Consider the following 24,589-nt stretch of genomic DNA (forward strand, 5'->3'; position numbering starts at 1 on the left):
GTTCACGTTTGAGTGATTTGGAGTTAATGCTGTTCACATCCTTAGTGGACGTATTTTAAATGAATGGAATGTGATCAATAAAATCACCAGCTTATTAAAATATGATTAAACTCCCTGCAGGTGCAGGCGTATTTTCAAATGTGAAATATTCAGCATTTTTCTGCATATTCTTCTTCAATTTGATGCAATTAAAATAATGTCGTTTGCTTTGTTTTACCTGAGTTTCCTGCTTAATTTGTGTTTGCTTCTACAGTTGGACTATTTGGCTCTATGTGCATCAGATTCATGTCAGGTATGTGTTGCACTTTGCACATTCAGCCAAGACTTTCAGATAATCCCTTTGTGCATCCGATCCGTACCCAGTAAGTGTGAAATTCTGGCAAGGAAACTCAGTACAGTTCGGGTTTGACATTCAGAAAAGCAAAACTTTCTCAGAAATACTTTGACAAAATAACTTGCCCTTAACGGGAATCTCTCTTCAGCTAAACCTAATCTACCTAAAGTTTTTTGCAAACCTGAGTGTAGAATAAAAATGGTTAGATTTAATAGAGCTTATGTCTTGTTAATAATAACAGCTTGATCAAATTCATCCGTTTAAAACCAAAGCTAAACAGAGGAGAAGCACCGAGCCTGGGGTACTTTCTATGCTAAAGAGTAATCAGAGCAACAGCTTCTTTAGGAAAGACGCAGCTAAATATCAACAGTATGGAGAGTTGATGACAGCAAGAGCTCAATCATTGGCTTAATCCAAGCAGAGAAGCACAGGATCTGGAGAGAGAAAGTGAAATAAAGCAGAGTGAACAAAGTTAGTGGAAGCCAAATGTCTTTGTTCGCGAAAGTAACAGCAGTACTAGAAGAAAAAAGCTTCAGGTGTTGCTTTATTGCTTCAATTGTTGTTTGGTTTTTATGTCTGCTTTATTTGGCTTGGTGTACAGCATTCAGGCCAGCAGTGTTGTTTCACATCAATGAGTCAATCAGTCTTTTTTATTCAGACACAAATCTAATCTGGTCCATAATAAACAAAAACAGACAGAACAACAACAAAAAGACAATGAAAACAAAATATAAAATTAAGGCGCCACAAACTAGAGAAAAACCTCACTGTTCTTCACAAATAAGTGCTTCAATAAATACAAGTTTTATTGTATTGCATATCTATCAAACTATGTTAATGATTACCATATTGTTAATAAACATTTAAATATGGAAATCCTGAGTGTGACGTCACTGAACATGGTCACTGGGGGCAGCAACGACAGAATGGCTCAAATCTCATTATTAAATGATTAGCGGTGCAGCGCTGACGTTTATCATTCTTGTTTGCGAAACGAATCACCAAAAAAAAAAGGAAAGAAATAAAATAAAATCTCCTTTTCATTTTAAATTCAAGCACTGGTTGTAATCCTTACCTCTGTTCAGACTGGGGAGACCTTACAGAGCTTTTACAAATCACTTAGGTGGAGAAACTGAATTTGAGCAAAAACATATTCTTTTCCCCTGTAGGAAAATTGTTATTTTTTTACAGACAGTCCATGCACACACACCGTGCGTGAGATGAGGGGGCGTGGCGGTTGAGTGGACGGACATGTGCGCGCCTCTCTGCCATCAGAGGGCGGGTTTGTGTCGTTGTGTGCGCAGCGTGCGGCTGCTGCTGCGGCTTCCAGTGAGAGAAGTGGCAGGTACCCCGAAAAAAAACCTCCCAGCGAAGATCCAGTGGCTCGGATGTGACTTTTAACAGCTGACCAACCTGCAAGAAAACTCCGATATATGTGAATCTGGAGGCTTGTCTCGCCCTTTCACCAGCTGTTTTAAATGAACGCTGAGCTCGGAAACAATAGGACGGACTTAAAAGTACGCAGAATTGGCTCAAGTAAAGATGCCTGAGCGGGGTGCCTCGTCGCGATGGGGCTTGAATTGAGGAACGCGCATCCCGAAAGAAGAAGTCGCCGAAGTTGAAGACGCGCTCCTGATGACCGCTGGGATGTTGTGAACGACGCGTCGTTTGGGACAGAAGGAGCCAGAAATAAAAAGGAAAAAAAACAAAACAAGGAAAGAGGGGGGAACCATTCAGGGTTGGAGCAGCACCCGGAGGGATTATGGCTCTCGTAACGTTTTCTCTCAGCCTCGTCACCCTGGTGCTTACAAACTTGCACCTTTCCAGAGCCAGCAGCCGTCATGCGGTGTATTGGAACAGCTCGAACCTGCAGTAAGTAGCTCTCTATGCGGCTCTTTGTTGGTGCGCAACTGTTCTGCGAACTGTGTGCAAGATTGTGGCTGATGCGTTTTGTGACAATGCAAGAAAGAAAAACACAAAATCTATTGGTAACGAGATAAAAAAAACAACAACAAAAAAAAAACACACTGCAAAACAATTTTAATTCCACATCTCTGATAAAAACAACAAAAAGACAGCACCTGACGTGGATGCACAATTGTTGCTAAATGAACCAAGTCTTAATAGATTTCCTAACAATATAGAAATCAATATTAATGAGCAGGTGGTGCTCCAGATACCTCCTCCTTGGCTTAAATCAGGACACATCTGGAAGGAAACTAATAATATTTAATCTTCTCTGTTTCAAGCTTTTAATGAAAAGTCTTATACTGTTATCAATTACAACACATTTGAGCTGTGGTATGTAGTTTCCTAACATACAGGTTCACCACACTTCATGCAGTTAAAAATGGAAAATAAATGGATTTAATATACAGAGCGATCTAGTCAAAGTCTTTATTCCTGTTCATTTTGTGGATTAAGCAATTAGAACCAAGATTTCTCAGGAAAATACAAAGTAGAAAATTAATAATGTGATATTTGTAGCTGTTTACACAGCGACTGGGGAGGGGCATTGTTGATTTGATTGACACCATCAACAGGAGCATCACTGAGAAGGATTTAAAACTGGACATGAGGCCACATGTTGCAGAACAAACCAAGTCCTAATAGATCTGGAAACAAAAGGTGATGCATTTCCTTATATTTCACCTTTGACAGACAACACAGACAAATATCAGGACACACTTCTGGAACATCGTGAACAGCTTTACTAGAAACTACGGGGCCTGAAATGGTTCCTTGAGGTATTTGTAGGTTACTTTTGTAAGCAAATGAACCAACTGGTTTTGGAATGGATTTGAGAAGGAAAATGAGTTGGCTCCAAATGCCTTGATGCTCTATTAGGTCATAATGTAATGCCTGGTGTGTATACATGGTGACACTATTGAGAAAGTTTGATGAGGCATCATGACTTTCATTGCTGGAGTGGCCGTCCCTTCGAAAGCCTTCTGACTCCTCCAACAGGACATGCATGTATGTTCCTGTAGTTGGACTTGTTGTTAACCACTGACGGCTGCTCAGACTTGCAGGAACGAATCCCTGCCACGCTTTCAGCATGCAGACATAATTCCTGCCCATTGTTGGACTCCAGCAGAAGTCTGGTGTCTTTCCTCAGGTAAGCCCCTGCAGACGATCCGGGCTGCTTACACCTGTACGAAAGCCGTCGTCCTCTGGGTCAGGGATCGATGTGGATTTCTGTTTCTTTGTCTTCTCATTAGCCAACCGTGAATCCATCTTTTTTACCCCCCCCCCCCCCATTACACACACACACGCACACACACACACACACATACACTCCTCCATCCCTGCTCCACGTCTGTCCATTTGTATTCCCCTCATGCTGGCCTCTCCTACATCTCCTCTCTCCATCTCCTACTTGGTTATTTTCTTCCCTCTCTTATTTTTCCGAGGTGTCTCACCAGCTTTTCTGTCCTCTTCAATTACCTTTCTTCGGTGTCTCATTATTGTCGCCCCTCAGCATCTGCTCCTGGTCCCTCGTTCATCTCCTGACAGGACGCACGGTCAATGATTGGAATTAGAAACGGTGGAAAACTTGAGACGGTGACTCAAAATTCGAGACGAGTAGAGAGAGAAATGGCCATAAAACTTAATCGAAACAGTCAACGGCGGATGCTGCAGGACTTTCAGGAGCTAATTTATGCTAAAGTATGAATTTAAGATTTATGACTTCTCATCTGTATGACAGGAATGGTAATAAACCCTGACAAAGTTGCATGTAAATGCTGTAAAAGTGCGCAGCTTTTGAGTGCTGTAATCAATATCAGTGCTCCTTATCAACGTCGACGAAGGCTTTTGGCAAATGCTCCGTCTAAAATGATTTTCCCAACATGAGGCTTGCTCATTTGTCAGCTTTCAATTGACGTCTATGCGTTAGGGTGACAAATATGTGCGTATATTATTATACTCAATATTGCATGTGTGAAAGAGAGAGACGAGGAGCGGAAGGAGAATGGAGGGAGACAAAATGCAGGTGTTTCGAATGCACGCCTGCATGTGCACAAGCTCCTCCTTTCCTCCCACTGAGATACAAATCTCTAAAATAATGCAAAACCTGACCCAGTTTGCAGGTAGCGGAGAAATCCGCCGAGGCTACGGCAAGAATACCGATGGCCGTCAGGCTTCAAAAAGGCCTTAAAGCTTTCTTCACAGCTCCATCTGAGGCCTCACTCGCTCAGGAAAGGGGGCTCCCTTCGTCATCCAGACCTCGTTACGGAGACAAGCCCAGGAGAGGGAGAGCAAGAAATGAAAGTGGTGATATGCAGCCAGAAAGCAGAAGCCTTGAGGGCCAAACTTTGGTTGAAGCTGTAATGTTTTACCCGTGAGCGCATCGTTCAGTGCAGACGGTTACAGCGCAGCTGCGAGAAATGGGATCGCTCTAACGGCAAGCCGTTTGCTCAGAAGCCGTGAAAATGTCATTTACTGATATTTCAGTTATAGGATGTCTTTTTTTCTTTTTTTTTTTTTTGTGGCTTTTGAAGGTAAACGTTTGCTGTCAACCTTGTGATAGCCTTCACTGACATCAATGAGGAGCACCGATACCGATTACAGCACTCAGAAAGGTGGACAAAGTTGCATTTACGTGCAATTTTGTCGAGGTTTATTACCATTCCTGTCATGCAGATGGGATTTACTGCAGTCATACATTTTAAATACATATTTTAGCATAAATTAACTCATGGAAGTCCTGCAGCATCCACTGTTGTCTGTTTCAATTAAGTTTTATAGCCATTTCTGTCACCATTCGTCTGGAATTTTGAGTTTCCACCGTTTCTCTGCAAAAACACAAAATATTACCAAGAATTTTTGTCTCGTTTCTAGTGCAAATATCTTTGAACTCTGGAAACAGGACAAAACGTGCTTGCTAGTAACTTTTCACCAAGATATGCGAGCTTGGTTTAGGTAAATAATTCTGATAAATAAAAAGTACTAGTCCCACTGGTAGATTATTTCACTTAAAAATCTGCCAGTGAACTAGTACTTTTTATTAATATTCGAGAAATACTGACATAAAAAACACAGATATCCCGCTAAAAAGTTAATTGTAAGTTAGTTTTGTCTTATTTCAAATGTATTAAGATATTTGGACTAGAAACTGGGTCAAAACACTCAGCAAAAACACAAAATCTTACTGACAGTATTGAGACACTGAAAGGTTCTTGAAAAGTTTCCAGTCTCACAGCATTGTGTTGGCAGCATCATGCTGCGGGGATCCTTTTCTCCAACAGGCATGACGCTAAATCCAGAACAAACCTGGAAGAAAACGTGAGGGCGTAAACGACTTGAGATTGGGGTGAAAGTTCATCTTCCAGCAGCTACTTCTTTCCAGAATCTTTGGCAAGACATGAAAAATAAGTTTGTTATGCAATCTGATGGAGCCTTGGCAAAAATGTCAGACTCCAGGTGTGAAAAGCTTACAGAGATAACTGCAACATAATGTGGTTCTACCAAGCAACTGTATCTAAATGCCCACCACACACAAAATATTATGCACTACTTTTGTCTTTCAAAAAAAACCAAAAAAAACACAAAATACAATGTTTTCTTGTTATAGCGTGACAAAATGTGCAAAAAGTTCAAAAGATACAAATGTTTTTCAAAGGCACACCACACTCCTAATATGTTCTGCTAGTGCCAAATTTGAGCAAATTTCTTATTTGGGGGGGAAGAACAAAGAAAAAATCCTTCCCTTTCGCCATCGACAACCAGCAGGCTGTTTGAATTTACACCGCTTTCAGGAAGTAAACAATATCAAACAACTGATTACAGGTTTTTCTGCTGCCTTGGACATTTCCAAACAAGATCTCTCGATTATTGTAACCCAGAGAAATGCCTCAGAGCTCTTTGATCATCGCCCAAGTCTGTCACTACCACGCCGCCTCCCTCCTCCCGCAGCTTCCCCCCCTCACCCCCCTCGACTAGAAAGTGTTGGTCTCAGCTTCTGCTCTCAGCAGTGCGCCCGGCCAACTCGTTACAGATGTCCCTGCTAATGGCTGACTAAGGCAGGAAAAAACACACATATACAGGCCATTAAATCATCTCGCTTCTGAGGCAATCTGCCAATTAGAGGGGGAGATGCGGAACATCTTGAGGGAGCGCGGGAGCAGCGGTGCACTGCGGTAGCCTCGCCTACTCGCGAGCAGTGTGTCCCCTGCTCCTTCCACTTCCTCCCATCAGGTGCTTGGCCTCTCTGGATACACGGGGCACGTCTCTGTAATTGGGCACCCCGTGTCAGCATGATGGAAACAGGAGACCGGCCTTCATTTAATCTACTACTCCTTCCATAAGTCACGCAGTGTCCCTACTAATGTTCAGCCGAACACCGAAGCACAAAGGAAATGCGCCACACATCTCCTTGCTAAATTACTATTCCCTTGCCCACTCAGCGACTGGAAGGCGATCTTTTCAGCTATTTCAGCCGGTCCTGAGTGATTTACAGCTCTGTGTGTTTCAATCTGCACATTATGACCCTGATTTGGACCTGAAATGGTGTCTGTCAGAGCCCCAGCTCGCCTGATGAAAACAACCCAAGTCCCGACACCATGTCTAGTGCTGGAAAATAAATGATCACCTTGACAAATGGCTTCCCCTGGAGTGCTTGGGATTTAGGCTTTGTGATCAATGTTTATTGGAGGTGCTGTCTTTCTAAACAGGCTCATTAACTGGCAGGCGGGTATATCTCGGAGGTTTGACCAAGCGGTAGCTGGAGGTGGATTCCCTTGGGTGAGTGAAAAGCTGATGGCTTACGGAGAAAATCTGAGCTGCACTGAAGGAAACTAATATCAAGATACAACAGGAAGTACGTTAAGTCATATTGAAAGGGTTGCAAGATGAAAATTTAAGAGATGGGGAAATGTTTTACAGCCCATAATGGGAAGGAGTTGGCAAGCTTTCTTGTTTTTTTTTTTCTTTAGCATAACATTGATTGAGTTGGATAAAAGTCAGAAAGGCAGAACAAAGAGCATTTGTATTTTATTATTTCCCCCCCCCACATACAGAAGTTGAGTTATTTGGCCGAATGTGCTGCAGCAGCTGTTTTTTGAGGAGATGATACCCGCAGGAGTTGATCCGTGTTAATGTGGACACCGGCTGGGTCAGTCATGTGGACCGGCGCTTGGAGACAATAGCTTCAGCCATCCGCTTGCCCCTTATGCCCCACACGCCTTGGCAGAGACAGTACAAGCAGATTTGCAACCTGATTACATGGACATTTGTCCGTCTGCAGCTCCGTCTCTGGGCTCTCTGCAATTTTGCATACAAATGCGTCCTATTTATTGGCATTTGATGTTTTCCTCCGTCTTTGCACAATGGCGGCATCTCAGACAGCCAAACGGAAGCTAGCTGTTTCATACGGCTAACTTCTGTTTTTTAGTTTTAACAGATTTGTCAGATTTTTTTTAGTTTTAACGGTCAAATCTAAATTGTGATTTTATTTCAGTTTTAATGTAAAAAAAAAAAAAAACCTTAAAGAAATACATGTAACTTAGGCCAAAGAACATTTCTAAAAAAGAAAAAGAAATAATTAGTTTTTTCAAAATAACTTTCATATCAATGTCTAAAACACTACTGCTACTAAATACTAAAGTACTGGTTGCACTGGTAGCTTATTAACCTACTTCTATGATGTAAATGAAATAATCTGCCAGTGTAGCTAGAGCTTTTTAATCAATATTAAGAAATTATTTACTCAAAACAAGCCCCAGTATTTTCTAAAAAGTTACTTGCAAGTTAGTTTTGTCTTATTTCAAGAAACTAGGTCAGAAATCCTCGGTAAGATTTTGTGTTTCTACTGTTTTCCAGAAGTCTTGGTCTTTGTAGATGTTCAGTTTGCGCTTTGTGTTATTTATAGAGACCAAGAGTCTCTCTTCCACACTTCCCATTAAAGTTGCACTTGCCTGAATGTACAGGAATAAAGTTTTACATCAACAGCAGCAGTAGTCAGCTGTAAGACCTGTGATGGTTTGATCATTTACAGACGTTTTTCTCGTCTGATTTTAGGGTGAACGTGCTTGGATGAGCAGACCTGGGTATGTTGGCAGTTGTTCAGATAAATAAAAGCAATACTGATCATGATAAAGGAAAAGGATGATGCATCTGTGCCAAAGCTTAGCTTTGAATGAGCTACGATGTCATTTTAAGCAACAATCAGCACGTTCCAGCACTTAATGACCTAAAAGTCTCTTACCCAAAGTTTTCTAGTGTTAGTGTTAACATGCTTAACGTGAAGATGAAACAAAACTGTTACACCCATTGAACTATGGAAGTGTGACATTTCCCACTAAACCCAAACTCAAAATCCAAAATGGCTGCCACATGTATGAAGCGTAGTCATGGTGGCACTGATAAGCTGTTCATTTATATCTGAGAGTTTGTATCTCAACACAATGCATGTTCCATAAAAAGCTTTTCTTATTGAAACCCATTAAATAAAGACCAAACAAAATACTATTCCTGATCTATGGGACTCTGTCCCTTTATTCTTCAACGTATAGAAATTACAGGAATACATTATATTAGCTTGTTATGCTAATAGTAGCTTGTTTGTTTGTTGAGTATAAGCGATTTCCCCTGGTTTTCCAACTTTCTAAAGGAGCAAAACTAAAACGAGATCCAAACTATTCAGACAAATGGAAAGCAAAGAGTTTGTGTTTAAATTAAAATATTTGCATGCTAACTGCTAACGCTAATGCTAACACCTAGATTAACTACATCTAGCCACATTCAGGTTAGCTTTCCAGTCTGCTGCTCTTCATATTTGCTATTAGTGACACAACTTGATGGAGAAACTCTGAGAGTATGTTTAATGGTTCACATGGGCCGAAAAGCGGGCGAGCAGATCAATACATTTCTATGGTATGGGAAGGTGAATTGACCCCGAGCAGAACAAAAACACAACCACGTTGCTTTCTGAGCAACAATCAATCTGGGCGCGTCAGGTAATCAATTTCTAAATGCATTTTTAATTTGATTTTGCGGTGTCAGTAAATTGCCATGAAGCATTCGGAGCTCGGGTCGGGAAGCTCAGATCAAGTGTTGCCTCGGATCGACATGCTTGTGAATTGATTATGAAGGGCTTGTCAGTCACTGCTGTGGGCTTGGAGCTCCTCGGAGGCCACAAGTGTGTTTATGCCAAACTAGTTCTGGGTATGGCTGCAGCATCTGACGTTTAAAAAAACATCGCGGTAAGCTTAGATGACAAAGAGGCGTCTTTAAAGTAAACGTGACTTCTAAACAATAGTAAAATGGGGCATTTAATCCGGAACATCGTGGATTAAAATTCAGTTTTCATAACCGGGAGGGAATCCCCTCTTTCCTCCTGCTCTAGTTGAGCTCATCATGTATATTTTATGGTGAGCAGGAGCTCAGCTGCAGATCTTTTGCCATCTTTCTTCACCTTAGACGGCATTTTCCCACTTCACAAACTGAACTTTTTTTCTTCAAGTCAAACACATTTATACAAGTCGCTGCGTCTCACTCTCTCCTCCCACTGGGGCCACACAGTGTGTATCGCTGCGTTATGTTTGCATAAATATATGATGTTAAATAGTTTAACCTTAGTTTATATAAAAACTGAGTCATGAAAACGGTATTCACCAATTGTGCTACCCTGCATAAAGCTAATGTTTGACTTCGTGTATCAGTCTAACCTTTCTCTCAAGGCAGTGGTTGATTCTAAGATGAGATCAGTGGATAAGATCAACTTCACATGTAAAAATCAGCCGATCACCGATTAATCGGCTGGCCTATAAATTGGTGCACCCCTATTCAGAAGTCCTCATTCTGTTCACCAATCGGATGAAATTCATCATGAAAAAAATACATTCAATGAGAGAAATAAGCCCAGAGCAGCTGAACACTGAAGGGAGATGAGAATCAAGCTGAATTGCAAAGGAAGCCAATGACCAACTTGCTGCAGAGACATTTTCATCCATTTTAATGCAGATTTATTTATTTATTTTTGTTCGGGGACATTAGAGGGATTTTTACAGCTACTGTAAGGGCATCCCAAAGCATCTCAGTGGGATTTAAGATTGATCTTTTTGTTCTTTTTGGTCAGCAGTGCTTTTCACCTTGGACCTCTCACATGGCTGCTATTTTTACCCATCCTCCTTATTGTCGTTGAAACACGAAGCAAGGGAGGCCCGTAATGCTTCAGATGTTTCTCCTTCCACTCCTGGGAAGGTTCAGCGCTGCTGCTTCATGTTTTCTCCATTTGTGGTTTGCTGGAATCCTGAAACTTTAGAAAAGGTTTTGCGCCACGTGGCTCAGTGGTAGAGATGCAGAGGCTGCTGTCCTCAACACCTTTGTCTTCGGTTCGATTCCTGGCCCATCTACTGCATGTTAAAACCTTTAATAAAATGGATTTGCAGTCCTTTCCAGTCTGAAACTTATTTTTGAAGTCATCTAGGGCATTGTGTGTTGCCTCGCAATATCGTTTTGCTTGAACTATTTCTTAGTTCTGCATGTTTAGCAATAATCAGGTATAGTTATAACTAAATCCCAAAGGTCACATTTAATTCATTCAACTTTTTCACACAGGGTTAAGTTAGTTTGGAAAGTTTTTTTTTCCCCCCTGGGTAATAAAATCATAACTTGAAATCTGTATTTTGTATCAGTTTATCTTTGTCTATTATTTACTTTTATTTAACCCGTAGGGTGCAGAATAAAGGCAATAAATGAAGAAATCTGTAATGGAGTAAATATTTTATCAAGTCACTGAATGAAACGGCAAAAAGTAATGCTACTGCCTCTTTCTGTTACTATAAGACCTAAATTGCAGCTGCAAATGTTAGTTCGTGAAATTGAAATCTGCAAACGGTCAAAATGCATATATATGCAGAAAAAAAATTATACCACTTAGAATGATCAGTTTCTCTGATTTTACTCTTTATATGTTTGAGTAAAACAAACTTTGTTATTTTATTCCATGAACTACTGACAAACAAACATGTCTCTGGAAATCCAAGCAAAGATTTTGTATTTATTTGCAGAAAATGAGAAATGGTCAAAATAATGAAAAAGATGCAGTGAAACAAGAAATATTAATTTAGAAACAAAAACATGTTTTAACTTGGTACAGAAATAAATATTTGGTGGAAGAACCAGGAGGTTTTCAATGGGTTTAGTGGATTATACAGCTCTCTTCATGTTTCCAGAGATGTATATATAATTTATATTTCAGCTGACAATATCTTTAAGCTGAATGGAACCTAAATAAACCGTAGAAGCTTTTATTGGTTGTTAATCTGTTACGATTCAGTCTTTTGTTTAAAGTTTCTGTCTCTTGCTCCTCTCTGGTTCTCGTCCATCTTTGCATTAATATAAGGACCTGACTGGTTCGGTGTGTCATTATAAACTGACCATAAGCTCTGATGGAAAGCCGCCCAGGTACTCGTCCAACAGCTAACCCAGATGAAAGAAAAATGTAGTCTGCCCATCAAAAGACATTAGCATTTCCACTCTCAAAGGTTATGAAAACCACGGCTAACAGGCGGTGGGAACCCACAGGAGATGGTACTGATCCCAGACAGGTAGAACCAATTTTAGACTCAATGATTTGAATGCAAATGCTTCCTACAAAAAGAGGGGCCTTCCAACTTCTAAATGGTGGCTCCATAGAACATTATTCTGGGAGCCTGCACCTCAGCGGCCCGGCTACCCACAGGGAAATTACATTGCTGCAATGATGAAAATGGCTGCCATGTTGGAAAAAGATCAAAGGTGTTGATAGGGGGACGGTCACTGGCTGGAGTTTGATTATTTGGGAAATGGGCCTTTTTTTATGGTACATTGGCTGGAAAAACGATCTGGCAGGCTCAGCGCCTGGTGAGAATAAATATATCTGTTTTTTTATTAAAGCAGAAGGCCGCCTCTGAGCTGCGGCTGCAGAGGTGGCGCTTCGCACCGACTGATTCGCTCAGAGTGATCGGCGTCCACTCTTTAAAAAAAAAAAAGTAGTGGGAGTGGATCGAAGTTGGTGCTCTGTCATATCTTATTCTCTGTTCGGACCCTCCAGGTGTTTGGGCGTGACGGGTCTTCCCTCTAATGCAGCGACGTGAGGAGCAGTGGGAACTGTCCGCACAGCTTAGTGGATTACACAGCTCCACTTTCTCCTTCTGTGGGAGGGCAGTTTTTGATATGAGCAGTCCTAATAATTAGATATTGTGTTACAATTGAGATTTTTCCTTTTGAAGACGTAATTACGTGAAGACTCTGAGAGCCTCTGGCAGCCGTCGTTCCTGTAATAAGACTATTTGAAGAAATTGGAAATGTGTCTAATTTGACCCTTCAGCAGCAGCAGGAGCTGCCTTTAATGAGTTAATATAGCCGATTCTTAATTCTTTCCTCTTATGGAAACGTTTCAATCCCCTTCAACTGAAACACCAAAGTCTTTATAGCTTAAAAGTTTAATGCATTTGAAACTTGGAGAACTTTTCCTGCTGGCAGCAGCAGACATGCATTTTCTTGTGTAAAACATTTGAAGATGTTAAAGCTCATCCGTATTATATGATGAGATGAATTGAGCATGAAATTCTCAATCTCTCTTGTTATTATTCCTCTAACATATGATCTAGATATCAAACTGTCAGGTTGCGTTAATGTTCAGGAGTTACTCCATTTAATTAACCCATCAAAGTTTTTCTAAAGAGTGATTGGTCTCTCTGAGGAGTGAAATTCATTTATAATAAATGCAAAAATGAATTGTACTCTTGTGTTTATTATTTTTGCTCTATTAAAGTGCCACAAGACCAAAACAAATCTAAGAGGAAAACAAAATGTGACTAAAACAAAACAAAACAAAAGAAAAAAAACTTTACCAATTCCCTTTCAGATTCAGGTTAAAAAGCATCAAAAGCTTAATATTACTTCCAGTCAGAAGAAGCATAAAAATGTTAATTTAAAGATAATTTGGGGCTTAACTCTAAAGAATAAAAGACAAAACGCAACGTTCCAATCTTGACAAATTAGAAAAAAAAAATGTTTTCCATTCTTGAGTACTCGGCATGTACAAGAAAACAATCTTAATAATTAAACGTGTTCACTGGGGATATTAAATGCTAACGTCTGTAAAAGTTTTGAGTTTGAAATCACTTTTTAGGAATCTGATGGCAGATTTCATATAAACGAACAACAAGCAGAGTAAAAAAAGAAAATATCACTTTTTTCCAGGAATTGTCACCCTGAGGTGAGGGGGAAAATAGTTTTGTTTCGACTAGAATAAAGTCTGAAGTGATCTGGACAGAGAGAGTGTCTCTAGGTTAAAGGTTGGATCCAGCCGTGTGAGTTAAATGCTGGCCCAAGTTGGGGTTGTGACACAATATTAAAAATGAAATTAGAATTAATATTTGACGCATTGTATCAGACATCTAACTGCTTTTTCTAATTTCCTTTTCCATTAAACCGGAGAAACGAGGAGGGCTTAAAATCGTGTGGATGGAAGATTGTGTGAGAAAGTAATCTCATCTTGTCTCATGTCAGACAGTCCTGTCAACTTATTAAAGTCGGTTTCCAGCTCCAGTCTGTCATTGACTCGGTTCGATTTCCGCAGGAGTCGACTTCCCTTTTTATTTTTTTTTTCTCTATCCAATTACCGAGGCAGGTTTCTGCCAGAATTAAACATCTTTTTTAGTTTCAGATGTTGGGTTAAACTATCAGTTTTACAGAAAACCAGAGCTGTTTTTTTTTTTTTTTATACCAGAGCTGTTATTTCATGTCAAACTGTTGGACAAACCACCCAAGCTGGCAAAGTGGACACAGTGAAATGTCCCAATCCAATATCTTTACTGGGATGTTTCCCAGTAAGACCACTGGCGCTCATTTGCCTCCAAATCTTGATGACTACTTTTGTCTCCCAAAAGTTTGGAGTAGAATGAGACTAAAATCCATAAACCTTGACTGTAACAAATAAGCCATCAAGTTAATCTTAAAATTAGTCATCATCGTTGCACATTTAATTACTTTTCCCTAAAAATATTTTTCACAAATACGAGTCCCTCTCTGAGTTTCTTCAGACAGTTAATTCATCAGCCCAACTAACTGGAAACGTCCCACAACAGTGTGTGATCACAAATCATAAGCTAATCAAGCAAAAATGTGTCAATGAATTCACCTTCTGGTGGATTTTAATGTAACTCCAATCTATTCATGGAAACATTTTAAAGAAAATGCAGCTGGAAGCAGAAACACCTTGATGCTGGGCAGCGTTTCAATCCAAGAGTCGCTTTTATTTTCCTTGCCGCTGATTGTCTGTAGAGTGGAAATAAGGACTTTTTAAAGCTTATTATTTTTATCGTTTTCTTGTTTTGTTTTATTTTTACTTTTCATTGTCTAAGTAAATATACATCTCTGGAAAAAATTAAGAGCCCACTGCACTGAACCCCATTGAAAACCTGGTTATTCCACCAAATATTGATCTCTGAACTCTTCCTGAGTTAAAACATTAGTTTTGTTGTTTCTAAATGAATACCAACTTGTTTTCTTTGCATTATTTGAGGTCTGAAAGCTCTGCATCTTTTAGTTATTTTAACCGTTTCTCATTTTGCTTAGAATATCAGAGACATGCTGTCAGTAGTTCATAGAATAAAATAACAATGTTCATTTTACTCAAACATACACAAATTGAAAGTAAAATCATAGGAACTGATCATTTCAAGTGGTCTCTTAATTTTTTTGGTTTAAAGAAAAACAAAAATATATAGTCGAACCAGTCATGCAGACAGAATTCATTTCTTTCACAAACATTCCAGTTCAATCTTTGTTATAATTCACTGCAGTGAAAGTCAGTTTATGCTGGAAACGCTTACAAAGTTTTATGTTTTAGTTGTTTTTGCAAAGGGAAACTGTGCACCAGTCGCTCATGCTAAACAAGCATATGGTGACTGTGCAAAGGAGCGACTCCCCTTGAACTTGGGAACTGGATCATCTGTACAGCAGTAGCAGTAGCAGCAGTAGCAGTAGTAGGAGTAGCAGTAGCAGTCCACTCCCTCCATTAAGGTTTACGTGAAGCACAAAACTGGAAATCTGTAACGGCGCAAATGCTATTTCACAGCTTTGTGTTTATCGGCATCCTAACGGAATCAACCGGGTGAGGAAAAGTTGCAGCAATGTTTTTGCAAAGTCATGCTTGCGTGCAAACCCCCCCCCCCCCCGCCCCCCCACTCCCTCCCCACATCTCTACACTTACATAATCCACTGTATAATCTGCAGTCAGCAGATCAGAAGAAACACTGTGATATCACACTCCTTCCTTTTCATCCTCTGCTCCACATCTTCCACCTCATCATTTAAGCAAGTCTCGTGTTGGTCCGCATCAAAAATCTGTCCGGGAATTCGCTCACCGCCTTGATGTGTAAATTCAGTTATGGTTAATACATGAGCTACGGCGCATGCATAATCATGTCTCTATGCTCACACATGGATTTCGGCCCCCCCATCTCTTCCCAGTGTTATCAGTCATTGATTTATACGTGACGGCATCCTCCGTCAGTGGAGGTGTAGGAGGAGAATCCTTTCCTCCCCCTGTGGGTGGTGGTTCAGTAGGAATGGCTCCACAGTGCAGTCTGTTTTTTATACGTGGGGCTTGTAGAGGGATGATTTTGAACGGTATTGGCACAGAGATAGAAAGCAGCACATTTCCACAGCCTGCATCAATGTGTGTGTTTTTTTTTTTTAATGTGCCGAGTTATTTCAGACACGTCCTTATGTTTGCAGGCGAGGTAGAACCCACTTTCTGACTCCAAGCGGTGCAAAAGCAAGATTTGTGTGTGCAGCACATGTCAGAAAATTGATTATCTGCATCATTTAAAAGGACGCCTTCAATGCAGCCCCAGCCTGCATCTAGACTGGTGCGTAAAAAGTGGGAAAAGCAAAGAGAAGCGCCCGGCTCCTCGCCATGCTGTGTGTGGGTGTATAGAATATCAATGTCCTGCTGTGCTTTCACTCCTGTGTTTGTCCGGCTGCTGTTAGTTGGCATTTCAGGTATTTTCACGTCTTATTGTCAGACGCGTTCAGAGCGTTTGTGCGTGCACGCTTGTTTGATTGATTGATTGTCCGTGAAAGCGGAGTAACGATTCTGTCTGCGCATCTTGGAACTTTCTGTCTCTTTCGGTCAGCGCTTGCACGGCTTCCGCAGCAGCAGCAGCAGCAGCAGCAGCTCTCCGTGACTTCCTGCCGCGTTGTTTGAAGTGTTTTTCGCTCAGCCTTCTGTTCCTGCTCCGTTCTCATCTTGCGTGGAGTCAATGGGAAGTCCCAGAAGACTCCTGCGCTCAACTGCATAGTGTTGGCGGAGGATGGGCCCTGCCGCCCATTTACCTCCATTTGCTTCATCCATTCATTAGCGCAGCTACTGAAAGAGGGGATCACACACATGTCGCCTCGTTGCTTGGAAAGCCCTTCGCCTATTGCACACAGTTGCATTCATTATAATTATTGGTGCTATGGGTGAGCCCGTCATCTGTCACCCTTTTTTGTGTTCATTAAGCTTTTTTTTTGTATTATTTTAAAGCAATCATAGTAGAATACATGGTTGCTGAAATATTTCTTCCTGTTTTGTTTTTACAAACTAGATTTGTTTGATTTGTGGGACTGAGAGATATTATTGATATTGGTCCGATTCCCCTAATTATGCTGTGATCAGTGACAAACTCCATGATTCAAAATGCACAGAGCCTTTGGCTGGATATCGGAATTGGGCAGTTTTCTATTGATTGGCTCTAATTATTGATCAGCAGGTCTAGTTTTGATAGATTCATCAAAGCATCTAGACTAAGATTTCCTATTTACAGTTTACATACACATGAATCCACAAGATGCATTTTTATGCTTTTTTTTAGTTTAAAAAAAGTTGAAGGTTGGAACAAATGTAATGATGCATAAATTGGAGATAAAATTAAAATTATTTGATTTAATGTTAGATTCAAAACTTTTTTTTCTCTCTAATGAAAAGCCTGCTTCACATTTATTTTTTATTTTGTCAGGGTTATAACAATCAGAATAAATGGGTCAGAGCTGAGAGAAATACATAAACTTGTATTATAGCCTCACTATTCCTGGTTATGATTCAGGGAAGCAACAAACAAAGCTGAAAGAAACTTATCCGCAGATTCTTGGTCCGACCCACAAAATTGCGCTTTGAAAACAAACTTAAATTTGAAACTAAACAAAAACGAGACCGTTCTCCTGTTGTTATCCATGACTGTCTTCTCAGTGATGAAAAGATGTATGTATTTAGAGAATTGGTTTGAAAACTGGGAGTTAAAAAGCTGACTAACTACACAACAGTTTAAAAAATGCACCTCATTGGAAGCATAATCTGAAGTTAAAGCACTGGAGTTACATACGAGAGAAACTGGAGTTTTAAGTTGACGGGTTGTATTTAATATTTCTGGCCTGTTTTTCCAAGATTCATCTACGCTCTAAATTTGGACGCATAATGGACGTAAAAAGGACTTAAGTCATAAATCTAATTCACTTAAACTGTGAATAAAGTGGAGGGAATTCTGGTTACATTGGCATTTTTCTCTGGCATCTTGTTGAAAGCCTTTAATCCACGGAAACGGGATGAAGGCAGTTTTGAAACGGTAACTGTTTAAACACTGGCACACCTTGATGCAGCCCCAGACCAATTGCACACGCAGATTGCTTTCTGTTGCAGTTTAAAACACATGAAAAGAATCTGTGATCTTTCCTTGCAGCCTGTTTGTATGTCTTTCATTATCAGGTAAGGAGATAGGTTGGTTGCGATGAATAGATTTGCTTCTGCTGCACTTAAAGGGATTCTGTGCCACTTCCCAGGAGGAAGAGGTAATAAAAGGGAAAAACTGCGACAAAAAAAAAAAAAAAACTGAAAGGAGAGAGGAATAAAGAGGGGTTGGAGGGAAATATTGGGAAAAAGAAGAGATGTGGGAGGGTGATACAGTATAAAGCAGCACTGAGATGTGAAGGCAGCGAAAGCGTGTGTGTGGAAGTGAGTATTTGCAAAATGGGGGAGAAGGGGACATTCGTATGAAGAGGAGAGGAAGAGTGTGTATGGAGAATATTAATGGTGTGGCAGGAAGAAGAATATCTATCTAATCTGTCTAATCTATCTAAATGCAATCCTGTGCCACATTTTTTTTTGCCTCTGTGGCTGGACCCTGAAATCCCTCTGAGTGCTTGTCATCTTTGTTGGGATCTACAGCAAAAAGGAGCCGAGAGGGAATTACGGATGTCGGCGTGTGTGTTTGAAATGGAGGGAGCAGAGAGGGAAGGAGAAGAGCTGCTAATAAACAGTACGCAACATAACTAATGAAAGACACAAGTGACCCAAAGAACGGGAACCAAAAAAAGAACGAGGAGGCGGGGTGAACTCGGAGAACAGCAGGAGGAGGGAGAACAGCCAGAGAAGCACATTGTTAAGAGTTAAATGATGTAGCCAGGGGAATAACACACACAGCCCGGGGTTGTTGTGTATTATTGGAATAGCAGGGGTGACACACACACACACACACACTCGGCAGCTGCAGAAGATGGATTCCCCCTGTGGAACGAGGGCCGATGCTGGGAGTTTTATTCCCTTGAAGCTCCAAATGCTGGTAGAAACACCTCGATTCTGATTGGAGGGACGGCGGATAGCCGCATTTTTATTATTATTTTTTCTTTATTTGGATTTATAAAATAGGAACATTTGTTTGAAAGTTTGAGTTAAAGTTCTGTTATTTTACTTTATTTTATTTTGGAAATTATCATCAGAACAATTGCAACAACTTCTAAATTGGCATTTGAAAATTACAAAGCACTGCATAATTGCTTCAGTTGTACTAATTGGTCTGAACTTTCAGTCACATTAAAGGTTCCACCAGTCTTGAGTTTAACGTCAATTGATTGTAATAGGGAGGTAAATTGGTGCCAAGATTATTACAGTTCCCCAGCTAATGCGTAACATTTATGTGGTGTGTAACTTTTGGTGTTTTTTCCTCAGATTGCCTCGGTGATCATGACACCGTGGAGGTTTTACCAATATAATCTGAGGCACTGCACCACTGTGGAACTTACTCTATTTTTCATGAGCTGAAAGTTGGAACAACTTGTGATTTGGCATTTATAAATTACAAGACATTATGTTGCTAGAAAGCTTTAATTTTTCTAAGTGGAAGGATGTTTCAATCAAAACTTGTCCACCTTCGTTCTTTATTGTTACTGTACACCATGCCATTGCACTGTTATGCTATAATTTGGTGTGATGTCACTTCAATGTGCTTTTTGTTATTACAGTGGAGCCGTTTTGTTAGTGCTATTATTCATTGCTATCGTTAAAGATACAGTACACAAAATCATCTGTCATTTCCTTTGTGGGTTGTTATAATTTCTCTGTAGCTACGTTGGACCCCCATCTATTTGCGGTTCAGCATTTTTTGGATTTGTCTCCAAGTTATTGGTTGATGTTTTGCCTATTTGCTAACCTTTTTAATAGAGCACATCCCAAATAATTTTTAAAAATCGCAGCTAAGGAAGCAAAAATACTTATGCGCAGCAGGAGCAATTCCACTTGACACACTATTGGCTCGTTTTTGCGAAGCCGCCAACCCTGGAGCGTAGCTTACTTTCTTTTCTTCTGAATGGTTGTACGTCCAAGAGTCAAAATAAAGAACACTGTGGATGCTAAGTTCTGCTCTTAAGCAAAAACAGTTTTCACTGAGAGTATTAATGCTCATCAGGGTATATTTGGTGTCTGAACTTTTTAAATTGGCAGCTGTGTTTCTAGTGGGAGCCTGAAGCTGTCAAGAAAGTGAATCTTAGCAATTTGTGGTCCCAAATCTCATAAATACAGGTGTTTCTATGTATTTATAAGACTTAAAATGTGTAAAAATGTCAGTTTCATTGAAGACCTGAAATTTCAATCAAATTACAAGTTCTATCAGTCTTGATTCTAACCTTTAATGTTGCCAAGCTAATCCTATATGTTCAAACTCAGGTGGTATTATGTATTTTCCAAGCAGATGGTCAAATTTCTGTAGCACTGTTACCTTCAGTTGTTATCTATCCGTCTTATCTGTTCACTCTAAGGTGTTCGATACAGGTCTAGCCCTCTGCGAGGTCATTTAACCACACTTTCTGTGAAAATGTGACCAGAGGAGGCAGAAAGTAAACTAGCTCTGGATTCTTGTCTAATGAGCCACTGTTCTGCTGTAATACCAGCTACTGGATGCTGTTAGCGCCGCAGATACAGCGAATCACAATGATGGCCAATGATTGCCGATTTCTGTTAACTTACTGGTGTTTTTTATTTTTTTAATTGGTAGGAAAACCTGAGCCAATGAGACGATATCTGGTCAGGCAGCATTTCACTGCAAACAAGTGCAGACGTACATTGTTACTGTAATGAGCTACTGGCTTTCCGAACTGGTGTCAACACCAGTGAGGTGTAGAGAAAACATAGCCTTCGAGGCGGCGGCGGCGTTCTGAGGTTTACATTACTTCCTGTTCTGATCCCTCTAGATTTCAGTCTCTGAATCTGATCTGTTTGGTTTGTCCCTGCCGTGTGTTGCTTTGTCTTCATTTTCTCTACTCTCTTGTTACTTCTGTACACTGTTTCTGGGTTTGTTTGACTAGACCGTTGCAGAACATTGACATGCTGAGGAGGTTGTTGCTACCAGGGAGTTGAACTACAGAGAGAACTACAACACGCAGGACTGACTTTGAACAAGTGTTAGACCTTGTCTAGTCTAACAAACTGGACACATTCTGTATTTTTTTTAAACTTAATGATCATAATTTTAGCTCTTAATAGTGTATAGATTTTTCATACTAGAGCTTAAATTACATTTATTTGTGTCTTACTTTTGCATTTTTGGATATTAAATCAGTTATTACAATAAGCTGATTAACTTTTGCTCCCAAAACTGGTTTTTTAAATGTCTAGGTAATTGAAATTATATTGTCTTTTTGTGTGGCGTTTGCTTGTTGTCTACATGCATGCATGGGTTTTCTCCTGGTACTCTGGGAGGCCAAAAGTGACAAATTGCACTTTGGTATGAATGTGTTTGTGCGCTTTCCTGTCTGTCCTGAATGACTTTTTTTGTTACCCTGTTATACACTGGTCCAAATTAAATCAAGAGTAAATACATTTTACAGGCCACATTGTTATAGATTTAATCATCAATATGGAATAATATTTTACCAGTGGAATATGGAGGAATTTTTCTGCCATAATCCAAGAGCAGAGAGTCCGAGCAGAGACTGTGAGTTTGAGGAGAAGTTTTGAAACGTTACAAGTTTTGAGAAGAAAGATATGAAGTCCTGCTTTCAAAATGAAAATGTATTTTCAGACTGAAAATGTGTGCTCTTGGATTATGGCAGGAAAATTCCTCCATAGCGGAATGGTAGTTAACTAATGGTTTCTTTTCTATTTCAAATCGTCTACATTTTTATTTAAAGTTTTTTTGAAAATTGTAAGTCTCATACCAACTCGTGCCTCCAGCTTGTACAACACACAACATTTATTAGTGATGATTTTTCTTTTGTGTTTGATTAATGATGAAAGCTTCTCTGCTTTTTGGTCTCTCTGCCTTAGCAAGATTTTTATTTTATTTTCTCATTGAATAAAACATTTTTTTCAATCCAGTTGCCTCATAAAAAAGCATTTAAGTTCATGTTCTGCCATTATATCTGCATATTTCAGTGTTTATTTTATATTATGCTCTCCCATTTTTCCCCATGAGCTGCTTGGTTTTTGATGTGGAGGCAGATGGCTCAAAGCTCGTCTGCCTTTGATGTGGGAGACCACAGTTTGACTCCTGAAACAAATCTGTAATTAGCAGAGCAGAGGAGTCCAGCTAAAGGGTCGTGAGCCCTTTGATAAAGAAGAAATCCCTTCTTTTAAAAAAATAAAAATATTTAGTCAACATTTACTCCCACTGTAACTGTGAGCAGGTCTGGTAATTTCTCAAGTGACTCAGTTTAACAGAGTGCAGAAGTGGTTCTTCTGTTTTTTTCTACCTGATTACTGGTTGTTGTTCCACCAGATACAGTAAAGAGTTTAAATGAAACAGAGTCTCACCTGGCAGCCGGTGCCTTAGGTGTGAAACTGTAGGGGAGGAATTGCATCGCAACGCTGTGCAGTCGTTCTGAGAAACGGTTTCCCAGCTCAGCAGTCGACTTCAGCAGTTTAACTCAGAAGTAGCATCTGTCTCCGGGTGATTATTATCCCAAACAGACAAAGTCGACAAATAATAATAGATTATTTATTTCGACTGAATAAACATCAAAATTTACGTCATTTTGGAAAAGTAAAAGCAACTGGGGAAAAAAAACAAACATCTGGATCGTCCTTTGATTAATTCTCAGATATGATTGAATACGTCATTAAATTCTCATTAGTTGCTAAAAAGAGAAAAAGAACAAAACTTGTTTGGGATTTTGTGTTTTATTTATTGAATAAAACTATACATTATTAAGTAAATAATGTTGCAAATAATGTGCAATTCCTCCTTCTCCATATTTGAAATCACTCTTGTGCATTATTAACTCCAGTTAAATAATGTAATGAACTTGTGAAACATTTTTTTTTCTTACTGCTCCTGTACTTCTCATTTTACGTCCTCGTCTTCGGTTCAGTCAAACCATTTTTCCTTTCTTATATTTGATTTAGTGAGTCCAAAGTTTTATTTATTTATTTATTTTCTTTTTTTTTCAAATCTCCATCAGGAACATCTCAAAAATACTTTCATTTGGCAAAGTTCCTACAGAGTCTGGAAAAGTTTGGAATTGTATGGAAACATTTAAGTTAATGATGAAATTAAGTTTGAGTTGCCATCGTCAATTTTATTTTCTAAAATATAAAGTCTGAATTTATAAAAAAAATTAAAATCTTTTTTACTTTGGTTTATTTAGAGGAGCTTTCTCTTTAGTTTTGAGATTGATTATTTTATCTTTAGATTGCAAAAAAGACAGATGATTTCATTCTCTAAGCTTTTTCTCTTCTCTGTTTAGACAGATTTTAGACCGATAAATAGTTTTAAAAACAGTCAAGTTCCATGTAATCTAATTGTTCAATATAATCTGAAGACTTTCTAATGTAACCTGTTTCCATTCATTTTGATTCTGACTCCTGTGCAAGTCATTTTTTTTATTTAACCTTCATTTTACCAGTATAAAAATTAAGACATTAAAAACCTCTTTTTTTTTAAGGGAATCCTGGCCAAGAGGCAGCAAAAAATACAAAGTAAAAAATAAAAATACACAATCACAATACTTCTAGTATGACTGTTTAGGAACCCTGGCAGATAACATTGATAGTACTCTATAAATAGATTATTCAAAATGAAATAAAATCTGTTGTTGCAGGTGCAAAAGTCCCAGAGGCAGACGTAGACGTAATCGATCCAATGGTGGGAAAATTCACTTGTTATGGCAGCAGACACAAAATAATGGCGCACAGTCGACTAGCTTAAACAAGAGTACAAAGTAAAGAAAATAAAGTGAATTTAAGTGACAGGAAAATGATAAACTGCAGGGTTCTACAGTCTTAAATAATGGTAATAAATGACACTCAGGGATGTTTTAATGAACTCCCAGAGTCTTAAAAGCATCTGCAAAGTCAATGTTTGAGCCCTGAATGTTGAGCGGTGTGTGAGGTGGTGTGTGTTTCTCCAAACGTTTAGAGTTTAAGCAAAGATCGTTGCCCTCACATCAGTCCACAAAATCCCTGATGACGGACGTAGACTGCAGGTTGTTCTCCTCAGACTCACGGCTAGCAGTGGCTGAGTCGTCCAAGAACTTCAGGAGATGACAGCTGCTGGTGTTGTACATGCAGTTATATGTGTGTGAAGGGTGAAGAGGAAAGGTTAGAGCATCGTTCCCTGAGGAGCTCCTGTGCTGTAGACGACCACCTCAGACATGTAGCATCACGTACTGAGGCTTGTTGGCGAGGTAGTCGATTATCCGTCCAGCCAGGTGTGTGTCCTGCAGCAGGGACGACTGAATGGTGTTGTAATTGCTTGAAAAGTAAAAAAGACTCTCACAGCAGGGAGAAATTAGTCCAGTTTCTTCTCTGAAAAATGCAGATATGAAACTTTGTCTTAATGTGATTCAGGGAGAAAAAAAAGAAAAGAAAAAAAAAGTGTTTATCAACAAGCATTGGCAACAAGCCAATGCTTGTTCCTCTACACTTTGTTAAAGGTTTTCACTCTTTTTCTTTAAAGAAAGAGCACATGTTGTTCCCTACAAAGCTATCCCAAAACATGGTTGAGTATTTTC

At 39.6% G+C, this 24,589-nt stretch overlaps 1 protein-coding gene across 1 annotated transcript in view; it reads left to right on the forward strand.

Annotated features, from left to right (window-relative positions):
• Nucleotides 1–1,424: 1,424 nt before the first annotated feature.
• The window catches only part of efna3a (ephrin-A3a), a 91,269-nt gene continuing 68,104 nt past the window's right edge, over nt 1,425–24,589 (forward strand). Inside the window, exon 1 of the mRNA XM_008422499.3 lies at nt 1,425–2,206. Within this exon, the coding sequence (XP_008420721.1) occupies nt 2,097–2,206 (110 nt within the window). The 5' untranslated portion in view covers nt 1,425–2,096. The remainder of the gene's footprint in view (nt 2,207–24,589) is intronic.

Source organism: Poecilia reticulata, chromosome 11 (assembly GCF_904066995.2).
Source record: "Poecilia reticulata chromosome 11, P_reticulata-male-v2, whole genome shotgun sequence".
In the NCBI taxonomy this organism is placed as follows: domain Eukaryota; kingdom Metazoa; phylum Chordata; class Actinopteri; order Cyprinodontiformes; family Poeciliidae; genus Poecilia; species Poecilia reticulata.